The 17,450-nt window shown below is 41.7% G+C and overlaps 1 protein-coding gene across 2 annotated transcripts in view; it reads left to right on the top strand.

Annotated features, from left to right (window-relative positions):
* Positions 1 to 17,450, top strand: part of LOC142203820 (proton-coupled amino acid transporter 1-like) — a 57,454-nt gene that overhangs the window by 18,055 nt on the left and 21,949 nt on the right. For both annotated transcript variants that reach the window (XM_075274888.1, XM_075274889.1), the window contains exons 4-8: positions 2,340 to 2,428; positions 3,269 to 3,364; positions 5,122 to 5,206; positions 7,796 to 8,014; positions 9,768 to 9,866. In XM_075274888.1, coding sequence (XP_075130989.1) covers positions 2,340 to 2,428; positions 3,269 to 3,364; positions 5,122 to 5,206; positions 7,796 to 8,014; positions 9,768 to 9,866 — 588 coding nt within the window. The remainder of the gene's footprint in view (positions 1 to 2,339; positions 2,429 to 3,268; positions 3,365 to 5,121; positions 5,207 to 7,795; positions 8,015 to 9,767; positions 9,867 to 17,450) is intronic.

The following is a 17,450-nucleotide window of genomic DNA, read 5'->3' as shown; positions in this document are numbered from 1 at the left end:
TCTCTTAGACACAGGGGACTCGCCAGATCTCGAGGACCCCTGTTTTCCACATAGGTGTAATTCCCGTTGATGGACCCCACATTTGAATTTATACTGTGTTCTCAGATCTATGGAATAACACTGCTTTCAGCCTTTCCCTGTCCTAAAATGGCTGATAACAGAGAAGGGTAAATTATAATATATCACATAACAAACAGAGATGATTGTGCTGTAATGAGCGCTAGAGAAGCTTCATCCTCCATCTTCTTTTCATGCTCCTTCATGCGGTTCCTATTCCAGGCCGCGTCGTGCATCAGATCTGCTTTCATTTATAGATCGGCTTCTCATCTGGATGACTGGAGAGGCAGAAAGCTTTTCTTTTCTTCTTGTTTGTGCATCACGCTGCTTTGATGACAAATGACTCAATCCTCTTTTTTTATTATTATTTCTGATTATAATCGACTCTAAGTTATTTTATTAATAAGATCACAAAGTTCTTGCTGTTTGGATCCCTGAACAACTAGATCATAGTACAAAGCTAAACAATCATTCTCCTCCTGTTTATTATTTATTATGTCTTGTATAGACTATCAATTTCTGATTGGCGAAGGTGGAATTACCCCCTCAGTCCCCTCCTCCCCATAGAGTGCTGAGGGGCCTTCACTATAAACAGTAGAGCAACATCAATGCCTGGCACTCGGGACTGAGGAGTAAAAACCAATAGTTTCCCCCCCAGTCCTGGCAGGGACTAATAGGTGTTCATAGGTGGATGATCTGAGTCCTTTATTAAACCCTTTGCTGCGATGCAACCCATCAGCACCATGTCATTGCATTGCAGTAGGGGGAATCAGTCATTCTAGCTAACCCCTTGCTATGGTTGTTATTGTTAGTGGCATCAAAGAGGTTAAAGAGCTAGGGTCAAACCTCTGATTCTAGTAGTTACAGCACTACCATTGCCTACCATTGTACCAGCATTCAAGTTCAGCAATTCACAGGGGTCCTGTCTCCATTGCCACAGGCTATGTGTGTGATCTGAACTCTTTAGGGTTCAGGTAAGTACTCGTATAAATGGGCGCTGTCCTAACACTTAAATAGTGTTTACATAACCCTGGTGTGTGAAGTAACCGGTGAGAGCCGGGTTGCCCAATGCTCAGAGACCAGAGAGGCGTGCAGAGGAGGAGGAGGTAGGGGATGAAGTCAGATCCAGGACAGGTTTGGAACAGGAGATTCGCAGAAGCCCAGAGATTCATCAGTGATTCTGTCCAAATGGTTCTTTCTGAACATTAAACACCAATTACCTATATAGGATAGGTCATCAATGTCTGATCGAGGGATGCAACCTCAGGGACCCCCACAGATCAGCTACTGGAAGTAGCATCAGCAGTCAGGTGGGCACCACTTCTGCTTCACAGGTCAGTATTTTCACACTAAACTTCTCACTCAGTTTTATCAAGTGAATGAGGCTGTTCTACAATAGCAAGCAGATCTTCTGCACAACCTACAGCACGTTGCTTGGTATTGAGTGAATACTAACCTGAATGCTCTGATCTCATTAAATACCTTTTTTCTAGGGGTCTTTAGGGCATCAGTATCTGAAAGTGGGGGTCTGACACCTATCTTAAAAGGAGCCTAACACCTCCCTCAAGCATGTTCAGCTACTACCACTGCCTTACATAGCACATCATAGTGATATATGACCTACCTCTGTTATGTACGTCACTTTTGTAGAATTGGAGAGAAACTACTTTGAAGTCTTATGCAAATGAGGCAGTTGGTGCAATGAGGGGCGGCTTTTCAGCTCCAAGGAGCACTGCTCTTGCCACGTGTTCTCCTTGTGGCACCCTTTGCAGTGAAAGTAGATCCTCCTACTGCTCTTGTGCTTTGAGTCCCTGGTGTTAGAAAAGCACATTACAAATATTATGACATCACCCAACAAGTGCTCCTGGGGCTGAAGTCCCGCTTACAGTACACCAAATACATAAGATGTCAAAGTTGTTGGTCTCCAACTTTACAAAGGTGACATACAGTATATAACTATTTTGTGTATTGCTGTTATGTGGTCTGTAAGGCGGTGGTAGTAGTGGAATATACTTGGGGAAACTGCTCTAGTTAATGCCCAGCGTCCAAAGTGACAACTTTCACAGACCAAGCACAAACAATAAGCCGTCTGCAGTCATCAATGTTCCTTTCGGTGACTAATGCTTTCCCCAGCAGGCTGAGCATGTCAGAAGTTATCCAGTGACTGGTTCAGGATGTGCATATTCAGCATATTCAGTTAGAGGTCGCTCAGTGTGTGTATAATGTATGTATATTGTATAGAAATATGTGTGAACATTTCATTTATTTTTTTTCTCTTGCAGTTAGGACCCCTGAGTCTTGTTGTTATGGGAATCATTGCCGTTCATTGCATGGACCTCTTAGTAAAATGTGCAAATCACATCTGTCAAAGGTAAATATCCACTATGACCGTATGGACTGTCACCTTCTCATAGACTGGTAGAACTGGGCAGTCAGGCTGAATTATACTTATTTCTGTGTCCAGTTGTATTTATTCTATAAAGCTTCCTGTTACAGCTTCCCCTAGTGGTAGACCATTATATTGGCATGTTAGCGTAACAGGGCTACCTACATCGGAGATGTTTGCTCCATATTGAGGATATTCCATAAATGTGTGACAGCAGTGAATGAAGAGGTGGCCGTGCATTCACTACTCTCTCCAGTAATGTCTGTGGGAATTTCGAGAAGGGGTTCACCATTTTCGCTATATGTTGCTGTTCCTGGGAGATTAATTAGGTTACATGCAAACAACCTTGTTTTTTGTACTGTCCGTAAATCCTGATCTATAATGTGCAAAAAACATGTCAATAGGTCATCTGTAATCACGGATCTGCAAAAAGGTTTGTATGATCCGCTAAAATTGTCTGTGACGCAAACACAGCCAAGAACAGAATATGCTTAATAATTTTCAATCCATTTCTATAGCCTGGACACATGTCCGTAAAAACTGCTGCTGTATGTATGGACCAAAGAATGAATGGGTCTGTACTTTTATCCACAATTGCAGACAAACTCTACGGTCGTGTGCATGAGGGCCGTACAGCTCAGTCCCATTCGAGTAAATGCAGTTCTCCTGGATGAGGAGGAGCTCTGTGAAAATAAAATGCCTGGAGACTACTGCAGTGTACCAGCACTGTGCCCCTTATGTTGTGGTCATGACATCAACATCAAAACTATATAGCGTTGCATGTTATAAAGAATTTTTGTTTTGATTTTGTCTTGTTTCCTCAAGGAACCAGCGTCCATTTGTGGATTACGGCGATGCTGTAATGTACAGTATGGAGTCAGTTCCAAGTCAGTGGCTGAGAACACACGCAGTCTGGGGAAGGTATGGATTAAATCTGTGCTGGTGCATAGAGATTGTAGTGTTTATACTGAATATATATATATATATATATATATATATATATATATATATATAGATATATACTGAATCTCTATACATATACTGTATCTCTCTACTGTATATACATATACTGTATATACATAGAGATTGTAGTGTTATATACTGCAGGAATTGCCTTGTCCCTGTTTTATTAATGTGATATGTATAGGCTGCTGTATAGGGAGACGCATGCCCCACTTACCTCAGGCCCACTGCTCCCCTTATCAGAAGTGTACCCATGCCTGGCCTTCCTTATATCCCTGCTACTTGGGCTCTCAAGGCCCTGAACTGCACATATGTACTGATTTATAGTAATTGCCATTTGGAGGTGACTTTAGAGCCATTCACTTGTGAGGAGTGTCCATTACTTATAAATAACCTTTAAGACCTTATTCATATGTTCTGTTTGGGCAATGATGACGGCAAATTATACAGAATACCATATGTTACTAGTAAAGCACTGGGATGTCGTGGACATAGGATCTGTTCCAAACAGGTTTCAGCTGTATATCACAGCATTTAAGTGGTGAGACAGAGGAAGAATCTGGTATCTCTTTGGACCCCACTGGCAATGTGATCACTGAAGAAGAAGGCCCCAAGCTGGGACATGTTTTTCCACAAAATCACAGTGTCTTATTGATGTGATTTAACAGGTTAATGTCTTACTGACCAATCTATATGTATCTGTTGTGCCTTACTCAGGTTTCCTCAATACATCTATTCCTTGGACAAATGTCTGGTTATATTGGTTCTTTCCGGCTGATGTTTTTGTCACCCATTTTATGGCCACGGTTCCTTGTTATGGCCTTACTTAAAGGTGCAGTGTGGTAACACACCATGTGACCAATAGACATAATGTCACATTGGACAACATGTCACTGCAGCCATATTTTGTGGGGCCATGCAGGGTTTTCTTTGGAATGGGCTGGTGGAGCTCAGAAAACCGTATAAGAGCGTCTATTCTATGCTTAACCACAGGATACCTTTTATACCCGCAATAGATACGGGTTAATCCATATAATGAAAGGAGAGATGGAAATAGACAGGACTTACACTTTTAATACCCTCACTGTAAATGTAATATACATGCTGCCCACAAGATGGCGTAATGTAACAGCTAATCTCTATTGAAAACTTTTTGGTCATTTTCTACTTGCAGACACTATCATACAAATCATTGTTATATTATTTCCAGCACTTAAGAATTGTCAAGGTGCCAAAACTGTATATAATAATTGGAATTTAAAATCCTTTTTCCGGAAAATATAAATGATTAGAAATCTATCCACGGGGGCTTTTTTTTTTTTTTTTTTGCTTCCATTTATCACCTTTTTATCCATCCTCTGGATTGAAGCAGTTCCTAATGTATGCAGTGGCTTAGCTGTCGGCCCTCACCAATCAGCTGTATACTATACCTGGAAAGTTCCATTCTCTGTGTAGCGACTGGATGTCATCACTACAATGAGGAGTCAGTGGACGCAGACCTGCAGTGACTATGTCTGGACACTAGCTTTCTGCTTCTGGCCCTGCATAGTGTAAAGAATAGATGCCAGAAGTGGTTTCATACAGCACATTGGTCAAGGGGCCAGAGAGGGCCTTGTAAAAAAGATGAGGCTCATTGCTATACAGATAAGTTACTGACTTACCCTCCTAGTAGTCTATCAGTAATGTAATATATTCTTTCTGTGTTTGCTTCCTAGGAGAACGGTTAGTTTCTTTCTCATTCTCACACAGCTGGGATTTTGCTGCGTATACTTTGTGTTCCTGGCAGACAACATAAAACAGGTATGGGGTAACCAATCATTGGCTTGCATATAGCTTGGTAATAATTGTTGATTATTCTGCCATGTTTCATAGGCAATGACGTCCCAGCACCACCTAGTGGAGACCGATGTGCAATACCAGCTGACAATATAGATTTTTTCACACTTTTTTTCTTTTTTTCTTTCCCTCACAGAAAATGTATTCAGCCAGTTTGGTAGATATTAAAATATATTTATTTTTTAACCCTGCTGTTCTGTTCGCATTTGCTATACACTTGTACTGTTCCCGTGTCAATATGACCCGACCTATTAATTCTTGAGTTTTAGCTACTCTAATTGTTTTATTTGAATACTTTTTTCATTGAAATACTGTATGTGAACATGTTTGATCATAAACAAAAGAAAAATTTAAATTCAAACTTTATTTTTTTATTTTTTTTCATAAAGTTTACACAGGCTTTTTGCAATTATCTTCAATTGTTGACATTCTGCACACAAATAAGAAAGAAGCTTTACATTACTATTACTAAAACATGAAATTTATCTTTTTGAAAACAAATTTTATAAATCAACAAATGAAAAATCATAAAAACTTCAACCATTTCAGAAAGAAAAAAGAAAAAACTGAACATGTTCATGCGTTTTTACATTGAGCACAATAATAAGACACATGTCCTTTACACAGATATCTTGAACATCCAGCACATGTCAGATTAGTCTTATTGTCACAGGAAGCTACTTCTCTTCCTTTTTTTGCTGGTAGCTGTGCTGGTGGAGGCCGTGGATGTGGAGTCTCTTTCTTGAGCATGCCGGACACTTTTTACAATGGCTGCTGCTCCCTCACTTCTGGGGGTCACTTTTCTGCTCTCAATATATGGCCTCACCAGGGATTTTCCCAATTCCTCAAGAAATAATCTTCTTTTATGCAGCTTATTCCAGTTCCAATCGGGGTCGATGTCTCTCCATAAGACAAATGCATTGTATGCAGAAACGTCCAGTATGTTATAAAATAAAATCATTGGCCACCGATTGGTTTTGCGTTTGCATGTATATGTTGATATTACTTGGTCTAAAGCAGGGGTCCTCAAACTTTTCAAACAGTGGGCCGGAGGCAGAGCTGGTCGCACAGACATCAGGAGCGGTGCCCTCCAATAGGTAAAGTGAAGTGCTCTCCATGGCCTGGCCCGAGCTTCATTATAAATGCACGCCTGCCGGCGTTGTCAGCAGGGCCAGACAGAAGTGCTTGGCGGGTCACATGTGGCCCGCGGGCCGCAGTTTGAGGACCCCTGGTCTAAAGTATCAACTGTTCCCTTTGTGGCATTATAATCCAAAATAATGTCAGGCTTTCTGTCTTCTCTATCACTTACGGCATTGTCATGGTGCATTGTGTTCATGAGAATTACCTGTTTGGGTTTTTTTGGAACACAAGAAACAACAGTTGTATTTCCAGAAAAATAAAAAGTTGAACTGTCCACCTCTCTCTTGCTAAGGATACCTTGCGGTAGTTCAGGTTTGTTTTTTCTCATAGTACCCAGCATGGTAAGTTGTTTTTTCTTCAACATTTGGCCTAGTTGATAGGATGTAAAAAAGTTGTCACATGTGACATTTTGTCCTTTTAGTCCATGAGTCAAATCTAGAACAACACGCATACCCTGATTTTTTTTTCACGTCTTTCATCAGGGGCTTGTCCTGTATACACTTGAACATTTAGAGCATATGAACTTTTGCTGTCGCAAAGTGTCCAGATCTTGATGCCATATTTTGCTGGCTTACTTGGTATATATTGTCTGAATGGGCACCTACCTCGGAATGCCACCAGTTTGGAGATGAAGTACACATAAAAAAACATAACTTTTGCAGTCAGAAATAATCAGAGACCTGTAGAACAGTATAAAATGCTATCGGGTCATATTGACCCGAACAGTACAAGTGTAACAATCAGCGTGTAGCAAAAAGTAAACAAAAAACAAAAACAAAATGTAGAGCTCCACAAATGAGGAGAAGTCAAGGAACCACTAGTTTCAAATCCTCATTAAAAAAAATCTGCAGGGTCTCAAAAATCATTTTGGGTCATATTGACCCGAACATAACAGCAGGGTTAATAGGTCAACAATTGACATATCACCTGTGTGTGTATCACACAGGTTGTTTTATCCACTGAGAGTAAGCAGAGTTCTAGAAAACCATGAGGTATTGATACAGAAAGTATTAGAAATGGTAGAACTTTTCATTGTACAAACAATAACGTTTATTTGCTGAAATTAGACAACGCCTTTAAGTCTTGGTAATTGCTTTGAAGTTCTAAAGTTAGAATCCGAGAATGAATAGAACCTCTTAGCAGCGGCATATGCAGTCATGGTTTCCAGTAAAGTGAACGTTTCGTCAGAAATGCCGTTCCGTTGTCTAAAGTAGGTAACACAGACACAGGTAAAGCACTATGCTTAATACACATTGGGTCACAATGAGACCAGAACAGGCAGCATGAGCACAGAGACCAGAGTATTCATTACTTTGACCAGGCTGGCTATAAACTGGTGACAGGCCATGAGATGGGTGTAGTAGATTTCTTTCACTACCATGCATTACATTTTGACTCTTTATCTCCTTGAAGGTAGTAGAAGCCGCCAATGGAACGACAAATGACTGCAGCTCCAATGCAACTGTGATCCTGAAAGAGAGCATGGACTCCCGGCTTTACATCGTGTCCTTTCTACCATTCCTCATCCTCCTGGTGTTCATCCGGAATCTCCGCTACCTGTCCGGCTTCTCTCTACTTGCCAATGTGGCAATGTTGGGAAGTGTAGTCATGATCTACCAGTTTATTGGAAGGGTGAGTATGGCGAATTTCTTGAGTGTTGCCAAACCAATCTTTCCTTTAAGTTCTTGATCAAATCAAACTATTACAACAGAAAAGCACTAACATAAAGGGGCAACTCAGTGGAAAATATTTATCACTTATGAAACTAATAACTTTAGTAAATGGAGGACCCTCCAGCAACCTGGATTTTTCTTGTTGTATGATGTGCTTACTCCATAGAAACTCCACCCTGCATATGTCGTGCAGGTAGACAGGGGCTTGTGGGGTCTAAGACTTGGCATTCAGTACAAAAATCCTGTTACGGCTGGAATGAGTGTAACCCAGCTTTACTTAGAATGGATATAACTAAGTAGCTGAACAAAATGATTGACCTTAAAGATGTTATTTTTGGACTGTAAAAGGAGCGGCTTTCTGCAGGATAAGTCATGAAAATTTATGGGGGTCTGACTCTAGCCACCTCTCCCAGATACAATTCTGTACTTCCAATATTGGTTGTGCCTGGCTTTACAGCTCACTTGCACTTTATGGTATGGGACGGAGTTGCAGTGATGGCCACTATGAATTGTACAGAGCTGTGTCTAGCTGCTCCTAACATTGAATAACAGCCTCCCCTCTATGACTGTGAATTTACAGATGGCTGTCAGTCAATGTTAAGACCACCCAATGGACTTTCCCCACAAACTGTATATCAATCTGCTCAGCTCCTCCTCCCAGTATATAACGTACTGCCTGCAGATTTACACTACAGTTTTATGGTGAGTTTTTAGGTTCTTTTTACAGGGTTGTCCCCACTAATGACTTTCACCCTGTGGATAGAGGATAAATGTCTGGTCACTGAAGGTCTGAACTCTAAAACCCCCAAATATCAAAAGAAAAGGGGTCCGCAAATATGCCTGAAAGTGCCATGTCTATGGAGCAGTGGGCCATGTGGACACTTGGGGACATTGTGGATCCTTATTCAAGTGATTGCTGGAGGTTCCTGCAGTTTGACCTCTGGTGGTCAGAGATTTGTCTCCTATCTTGTGGATAGGGGTTAAGTGTCAGTAGTAGACTCCCTTTAAAGGAGTTTTTCTATAACCAGGATATTAAACCAGCAACACAGATAGGTAGGTCAGGCTCACCTGAATGTAACATATTTTCCTCATGAAAATTTGTGCCCCCATTGCTGAGATTCATTTATTTCACAATATGTAAATGAGCGGTCTGAAGCACTGAGGCCGGCTCTGTCACTCCAAACTGATACACCCCACACTGCTCTAATATGCCCTCTGTCCTCCACCCTTCTTTGAGCGACAGGGCTAAGGAGCTATGCTGAAATCTTGCCTGGCCCTGTGTTCTCACGCTCGCATACTATGGCAGTGTGAGGCACAGCAGCTCGGAGTGAATAACCCCCCCCTCAGTGCTCCAGACTGCTTTTTTGCATATTCTGAAACGGAGGCATGAATTTTCATGGAGAAAACAAAAAGCGTCATATTCAGGTAAGCCTGGCCTATGTGACAGTAATTTGCCATGCCACTCTTGTAGGTTCAGAACATTCCTGGATATTAAGATAAGAGCCCAGCTAGTGCCACTCCCTTCCTCCATGAATTAAGGAAATAATTATTGGCTTTGTTAAAAATCTATGTAGTTTTTGTCATTTCCAGCAGTCTGAGTGATCACCAGCTATTGGCGTGCCATTTCCTTTCATGTTCCTAGCCCCTGGGAAAGCATTCATATTTTACTAGGATGTTTGGGGTATTAACGGGATGACTTTGCTTGATTTCAGGACATACCAGATCCGACACATCTTTCCTATGCTGCCAGCTGGAGAACATATCCTCTCTTTTTTGGGACAGCCATCTTTGCCTTCGAAGGCATTGGAGTGGTAAGATGAAGGCTTTGATTAATGGATTTTCTCAAAAATATAACTCTTATTATGGCTGAAGAACAAAAGCTTGATGTGATTGTATACCATTTTCAGAATTGCACCCGTTACTCTAGTAATAAGTTATACTCTAGTTATAAGACACCCCTGGCATTGACTTATAGGATATCAGATGACGTTAAAGGTGCCGCTTTCTTTTCCTGATGAGAGAGCTATTGTTCATGCCTCTTTCCCAGAGAAGAATTGCATGGCCTACAAGACACCTAAGGGTCTGTACACATGGAGGAATTTGCCACGGATTTTGCCCCCAAATCTGGAGGAGATTCCTCCTGAAGTCTGCCTCCCATTGTTTTCAATGGGAGGAAGACATTGCAGCAGGACACGGAAAATAGAAGCTCAATCTCAATAGAAGCTCAATCTTGCCGCTGGTTCAGCCGCAGGGTCCGCAGCAGTCCAAGTATGGTGCGACTGGCCGCAACCAGTTTTATTAGCACATTTCAGGCAGTCCTAGCCATCTGGTCACTACCTACAACACAGGTGCTGAACTACAGAGAATTGGGCCTACTGCACAGCATCCCATACACAATACACAGCAATGTACTCACATGTGCTTTACCTCATAGCAGAGAGAGCCATATACCTGAGTGATGACCGCTCTTATATACACACCTCAGGATTGCAATGAATTAACCCCACTCATCCTAAAACCTGGAGTTCCTGAATGGGAGGCTCCCCCAATTTCCCCTACTCCAGCAGCCAGACCTTTTACCAGGGTTTAGGTAAAATCCTACAGCAAAGAAAAACCGCTTTTCCCAAATGCTTCTGAATGTATATGATAGGAACCTGGGAGACATATATACTCCTTCTACCACTTTTCCCCTTGTCTTGTCACATAGGGTATGTTAACACTGTATTTTTAGTGCTAATTTCTCAAAAATCACTAATCTGCTCATTGTTTTCAGTGGAAGACAGTGACTAACTCTTCTTTCAGCTGAAAAAAGACGCCTTCCGCTGTAGGTGCAGTTAGGTGTAGCCACTGCCAGACCTACAGCAGCTCACCTGTATAGCGGGGTTGAGCCTTGGAAGTAAGCTATTGTTGGCCAGACTGCTCTACAAATTCCCTGATGAGCACCCAATTACCGTTGAAATGCGTAGGACTGGAGAATCAATATGCTTTGTCTAAGTAAAGTTGTGGATCCGGAGTTAGTGGTCACTTAGGGATATATCTCCGTTTTCCCTACATGTAGGACCCTGTGATCCACTGTGAAGATATAACTTTTTGTCCCCCTCTGACCACTATTTACTGACTAATTGGTAACTTGGTTCTAATTTTGTTCACTACTTTGTATTGTATTTGCACAGATTTTGTTGACTCTTTCACAAGATCATTTTTAAAGGTATTTATTAAGATACCTTATAACTATCTGCTAGGTCAGAATTATTTTTTCTTCTTTGTACTTGATTGTTGGGATCCCTAGAGGTAGCAATGTTCGTCATCTCTTTATGACCTATCACCACAATTATAATGAACCACTGAGCACTGAATTTGCAGTTGAGATTGCTAAATTGCTATTTTTTTTTTACATACTTTTCATTCAAAATAGTAACACAACCTGAAAAAAACATTGTGCTCCAAAAAAACTTAAAAAAAAAACAACTCATGACTTTTCAAATGTGGATATGGTAAAACAATGAAAAAGAAAAATCACTGTCCTAAAGTCCAACATAGGCTGTGTCTTTAAAGGGGTTGGCCACTTTCAGACCAATATTAAGAGGCAGATGTCATTGTTTGTACAATAAAAAGTTGTACAATTTTCCAATATACTTTCTGTATGAATTCCTCACACTTTCCTTGATCTCTGCTCGCTGTCATTCATTCTGTTACTTCTATTGGCTAAAGGTCTGACCATGGTCATGTGATTTACATACAGGTGCACAGCTCGTTACCAGGCAGATGTCTGATTACTGTGCAGTGACCATAACGACCTGTACACCTGAGTGATCACCACATGACCATGGACAGTACATCACATTAATGCTGGGAAGACCAAGGAGATGGTGGTGGACTTTAGTAAACGGAGAAGTGCTCCGACCCCGGTGGAGATCCAAGGGACATGTATTGAGATAGTCAGGACCTATAAGTATCTGGGTGTGCTCCTCAATAATAAACTAGACTGGACTGATCACCTGGAGGCGCTGCAAAGAAAGGGTCACAGCAGACTCTACCTGCTCAGGAGGCTGAGGGCCTTCGGAGTCCAGGGGTCACTTCTTAGGGCCTTTTTCAACTCTGTGGTTTCTTCAGCCATCTTTTTCGGTGTGGCCTGCTGGGGGAACAGTATATCAACCAGAGACAGAAATAGACTTGACAGGCTGATCAGAAGGGCCAGCTCTGTCCTGGGGAACCCCCTGGACCCAGTACAGGTGGTGGGTGACAGAAGGATACTGTCTGTGGTGAGCTCCATGCAGGAGAATAAATCCCACCCCATGTATGAGACCTTGATGGGACTTGGTAGCACTGTAAGTGACCGTCTGCTTCAGCCCAAGTGTGAGAAGGAGCGCTATCGCAAGTCCTTCCTTCCAACCGCGACCAGGCTGTATAATCTACATCAGACCAAGTGAAGATCACTCCGCACAGAGAACTAATGCTTATGACTATGAAGTCTTCCTTCTTTCTCTTCTCTTCCTTAGCTGCTATGGACTCCTAGTATATCTTCTCTTCTCAGCTTATGTGTGTCTACGTCTGTAATATATTACTGTGTGTTATCCTGTATCTGTATTACTTTGCTGCTGTAACATACTGAAATTTCCCGTGGGACTATTAAAGGATTATCTTATCTTATCACATGACCATAAGAGTATTATCCACTGAGAGTAAGCAGAATGAATGACAGCAAGCAGAGATGTAGAAAACTGTGAGGAATTGAAACAAAAAGTCTATTAGAAAATTGTATATCTTTTTATTATACAAACAATAACATTTGTGTCTCAGTATTGGACTGAAAGTGCACAACCCCCTTAAGTTAAAGGGAACATGGGATTATGGATGATACAGTCAGAGAGAAGCTGTCAATCACTGATAGGACCACCCCCTTGACTTTTCAGCCTAGAGTAAAGATTTCGGTGGATAGTTGTCTGCATCTTACTGATGTCATACTCCATCTTTACAGGTTAAATAGCTTTTTCCTTATAACACATTCCCTATAATGTTATGGCTGACTGTATATACTATAAGACAAAGTACGTTTTATTATTGCATCCACGTGTAAGCCTATAGGGTAGAAATTCATAAAATTCAGTCTCTCCTGGTTACTGACAGACATCTCATGTGTACTGCGCCTGTTCTTGTTCTAACACTTCACATACAAAGCCTGTGGCTCAGCTGGGGGTACAGAACATGGGGGATTAAGTTACTCCTGTTGGCCTGAGAGAGAGGTGACACACACACCATCAAAGCTGTCCTGGCTCTGAGTCAGTAATTAAGGATTAGCCCTACATGTTCTCATATCAGTGTCAGTCTGCTGAAGTTTTCTAGAGCCTTTGGCCACTGAATCCTCCTTCTGCCGAGCATTTCTTGGAAGGTTTGCTGCCTATGACAAGGGGCTTAATTCTACTAGAATGTCTTATTACTGATCCAGCTCTATAGATAATTGTACAGCCCCAGCAGGGCTCAGGTCTGCTGGCTGCTACTTATTGGGATTCAGGACCCTGATCTGACAAGGGTGTAGATATGTTTTGCTATGGGACATAGGCGCCGAATACAAAATTCACTCAAGTCTCAGATCCAGCACATTGTGGACACCAGCAGCTTAAAGGGGCTCTATCATTGGGAAAAGTCATTTTTTAACTAAACACATCCTTGCATAGGCTTTAGAAAGTCTATTCCATACTTACCTTTAGTATGTAGATTGCCTCAGTGGTTTTTGAATAAGCCTGTTTTTATTCATATGCTAATGAGCTTCCAGCCAGCACAGGAAGTTCCCAGCAGCACTCGTCTCTGCTATTATCTTCTATCTGTGTGTGTGCAAGCAGGAAGCTGAGTCATCATCAGCAGCAGCAGCAGCCTGTGCATAGGAATCAATAGCAAAGAGGATGCATGATGCACCAGTCTAATTAGCATATGAATAAAAATGGACTTATTCAAAAACTACTGAGGCAATTTACATACTAAAGGTAGGTGTGGAGTAGCCTTTCTAAAGGCTATGCAAGTATGTGATTAGTTAAAAATTACTTTTCCCAATGATAGAGCCCCTTTAAGGCAGGCTTAAAAAAATAAATAAATAAATAAAAAACACTTAAAAGAATTCTGCCCTATCTTCTACCTGTAAGCCCCATAGAAATATTTGGGAGGCAGGAAAAAAAAAACCCCTCAAAAGGATTTTGATGATGTTTTTGCCAATAATGTTTTAAAAAAAACACGTTTATTTTAAGAACATAACCCTGTGTGTGGAAAAAAAACCTATTTATAACTATTAGGGTATGTTCACATAGCAGAAAATGAAGAGGAATTCCTTTTCATTTTCCGACACAAGCAATTTCGCCACGGTCTAGCCGCAACGAGATGCTGATGCAGTGCATTGGCCTTCTATCGCAGCATCCCGCTGCTCATTAGGCCCGGATGAATGGACCTATCCAGCATCTGCTGCAAGATAGAGTAGGTTGCTCTTTTTTTTCCGCATCCTACTACGATTTCTGTAATGGGAGGTGGATTCCCATAGGAACACCTCTGTGTGAACACAGCCTTAAAGGGATCCTATCATTCAGACGACATTGTTTCTAAGTACTACGTTGGAATAGCCTTAAGAAAGGCTATTCTTCTCCTACCTTTCGTTATCTTCTCCGTGCTGCCGTTCGCCTACAATCCCGGATCTTGTCGGTATGTAAATTAGCTCTCTTGAAGCACTGGGGGCGCCCTCAATGCTGCGAGAGAACTCTCTCCAGCGCCGCCTCCTCTTCTTCAGCAGCGTCATCTTCAGCCTCTTCTTCCAGCGGTTGCTTGTAACTTCTAATACCTCTGGCCTTGGGCAGAGCAGACTGCACATGCCCATAGGCCACGAGAAAATGGCCGCTTGCATAGTATTGTAAGCGGCCATTTTCTCGGAGCCTGTGAGCATGTGCAATTTGCTCTGCCCGAGGCCTAGAAGTAAGAAGACACCGCCGGAAGAAGAGAATGAAGAGGCCGTTCCTAACGAAGATGGAGGCAGCGCTGGAGAGAGTTCTCTCGCACAATTGGAGATGCCCCCAGTGCTGTCTGAGCGCTGGGGCCTGCCCCCAGTGCTGCGAAAGAGCTAAGTCACATACCGACAAGAACCGGGATTGTAGGCGAACAGCGGCGTGGAGAAGAATAGCCTTTCTTCTCCAACTTGGTACTTAGAAAAAATGTTGTCTGAATGATAGGATCCCTTTAAACTGCTTCAGAAACGTAAACAAAAAAAAAAAAAAAGACAAAAAAATAAAACTTAAAGCAGATTTTTTTTTTCTGCCTAATCAAAAGCTCCATGTGAATTTACCCTAATGGATTCTGATGGATTTCTGCCATTACTGGACAGAATTGCAGAGCATGCTGTACTGTTCTGTCTGGATCAGCTGTGACTATGTATCCCCTTGTAGATTCCAACATGATGCCCCACTTTATACTTATGGGCATTTTAACCCCTTTGAATGCCCTGCTCAGTTCTGACTGTACCATCTAAGTGATTAGATTGGAGGTGTCTCCACTCACTGCATTGCCTCTCCGGCAATACTTTCTATACAGAATCCTTATCACTGAGTCAGTGATAACGTATATAATAAAAAACCATATAGTGAACAATGTAAAAAATTCAAAAAATGTTAAATGCCTACCAAAAAATGCAAGAAAAAGTGATCACAAAGTTGTATGTACCCCAAAATGGCATTTATGGAAACTAGAAGGTTTCCCGCGTACTTTGATGGTAATTCCAGTTGTTTAGGACACATTGGCTTTCAGTTAAACCTTTAATTTTCTGAACATGCTTGTTGGCCCACAAACCCCGTATTACAGGTAACCTAATCTCATTCTCGGCTCCGTGATTACAGGAATATATTTTCTGTTTGGCCACACAACAAAGAAGAGTCTTAATGGAAAGTGATAGGTACAGTGTGGTGTGTAGAGAAGTCTATTGTCCACCTTCTAAGGTGTGGGTTAATGTCAGGCAGGGATGTGGGAAAGGCTGCCCTTTAACAGGAACTGGATTGCACCCGATGATCACTTTGAAGTTGCATGACCCACAATTTTTCTTTTTACAGGAAGCGCCCACTGTATACAGACCTTGCTGTGTGTGTATATAAAGAGACAATGGGGCAGACTTATTGCACGCCAGTAAAGTCCTGGACATGGGAGAGCTATAATATTAGCTGTTATGTTGCAAAGATGTCAGATTCCCTATTTTCATATATCCATAAAGTTATCGGGAGCCCTGTACAAGCCACAATCTAGCCAAACATTGCAGATTCCCCACTGCTGCTCTGCAAAAGCAGAATCCAGTTATTGCATTTAGCAGCATTATTCTCAGCACTGCAGTGACTTAAAGGGAAACTCCAGAGAAACGATAAGCATTCCATGTGAATAGTTTACTATAACACAGAATTTCCCCATGGTGGGACTATTAAAGCATTATCTTATCTTATATTCATACAACCTTTCTCTTGTAAGTTTCTGAATTAAAAAAAATAAAATAACATAGAAAACAAAGCAGATTTATGGAAATTGGCCTTTTTAACCCCTTGATATCCCCTGCACAAGTGGAGGGTGCACCTGATTTATGAGGAGGTGCACCCTTCTCCATTTACACCCATAACGTTCATGAATCTGGTGGTCTCTGCCCCTCACCATACCCTGTTTGGGAGTGTTGATGGTGGCGCAGAACAGAAAAAAGTTGCAAAACCTGATTTGCACAAAAAATGTTGTCGTTTTTTGATGGGTTATGACGCGTGGAAGTCGTAATAATTCTGGGCCCTTGCATGGCAACAATCCAGAGATTCTAGTAGAGTTTCTACTACAAATCTCCTTTGCTTTAGTATTCTGCTGTTATGACAATCTACTGCAGACGCTTCCTATTCCCTGTACTATAGCTGGCTCACCATTTGAGCTTCACAGGCCACTATCTGAAGTGACAGGTGAATTTGATCCTATTGGAATATTAAATGGAGAAAAACCTATTACAGAAAGTGACTAGGCTTTTACCCGGGGGTCACAGAGGACTTGTTGCCTCTTCTGACATGTCCGTTTTAGTAAATGCTTGCATTCCTTGTTATAATTCTGAAGCATCTTTTGTTAAGACTCTACAAGACAAGGCTCTCTTTAACCCCTTGATGACCTCTGCCTGGGGACGGAAATCAGAAGGGGCTATGGCGCGGGTTCAAGAGATAATTCTAATCAGGGACATAAAGGCTGAGGCACCAAGTAGCAAGCCACAGTCAGAAAGTGCTGTGAAAAAGACCGCAACAGAAATGCATCATTGTGTGTGTGGTGTTTTTTTGCGGTAACTTTCACAGAAAGTTTGCAGAGTTTACCTCTGCGGACTTTCTGTCCCTATTATACCTATATGGAAAACACCTGCATTTCCA

Source organism: Leptodactylus fuscus, chromosome 5 (assembly GCF_031893055.1).
Source record: "Leptodactylus fuscus isolate aLepFus1 chromosome 5, aLepFus1.hap2, whole genome shotgun sequence".
NCBI classification, from domain to species: domain Eukaryota; kingdom Metazoa; phylum Chordata; class Amphibia; order Anura; family Leptodactylidae; genus Leptodactylus; species Leptodactylus fuscus.
The sequence above is the reverse complement of the archived record's forward strand: the minus strand, read 5'-3'. Positions and strand labels throughout refer to the sequence as shown.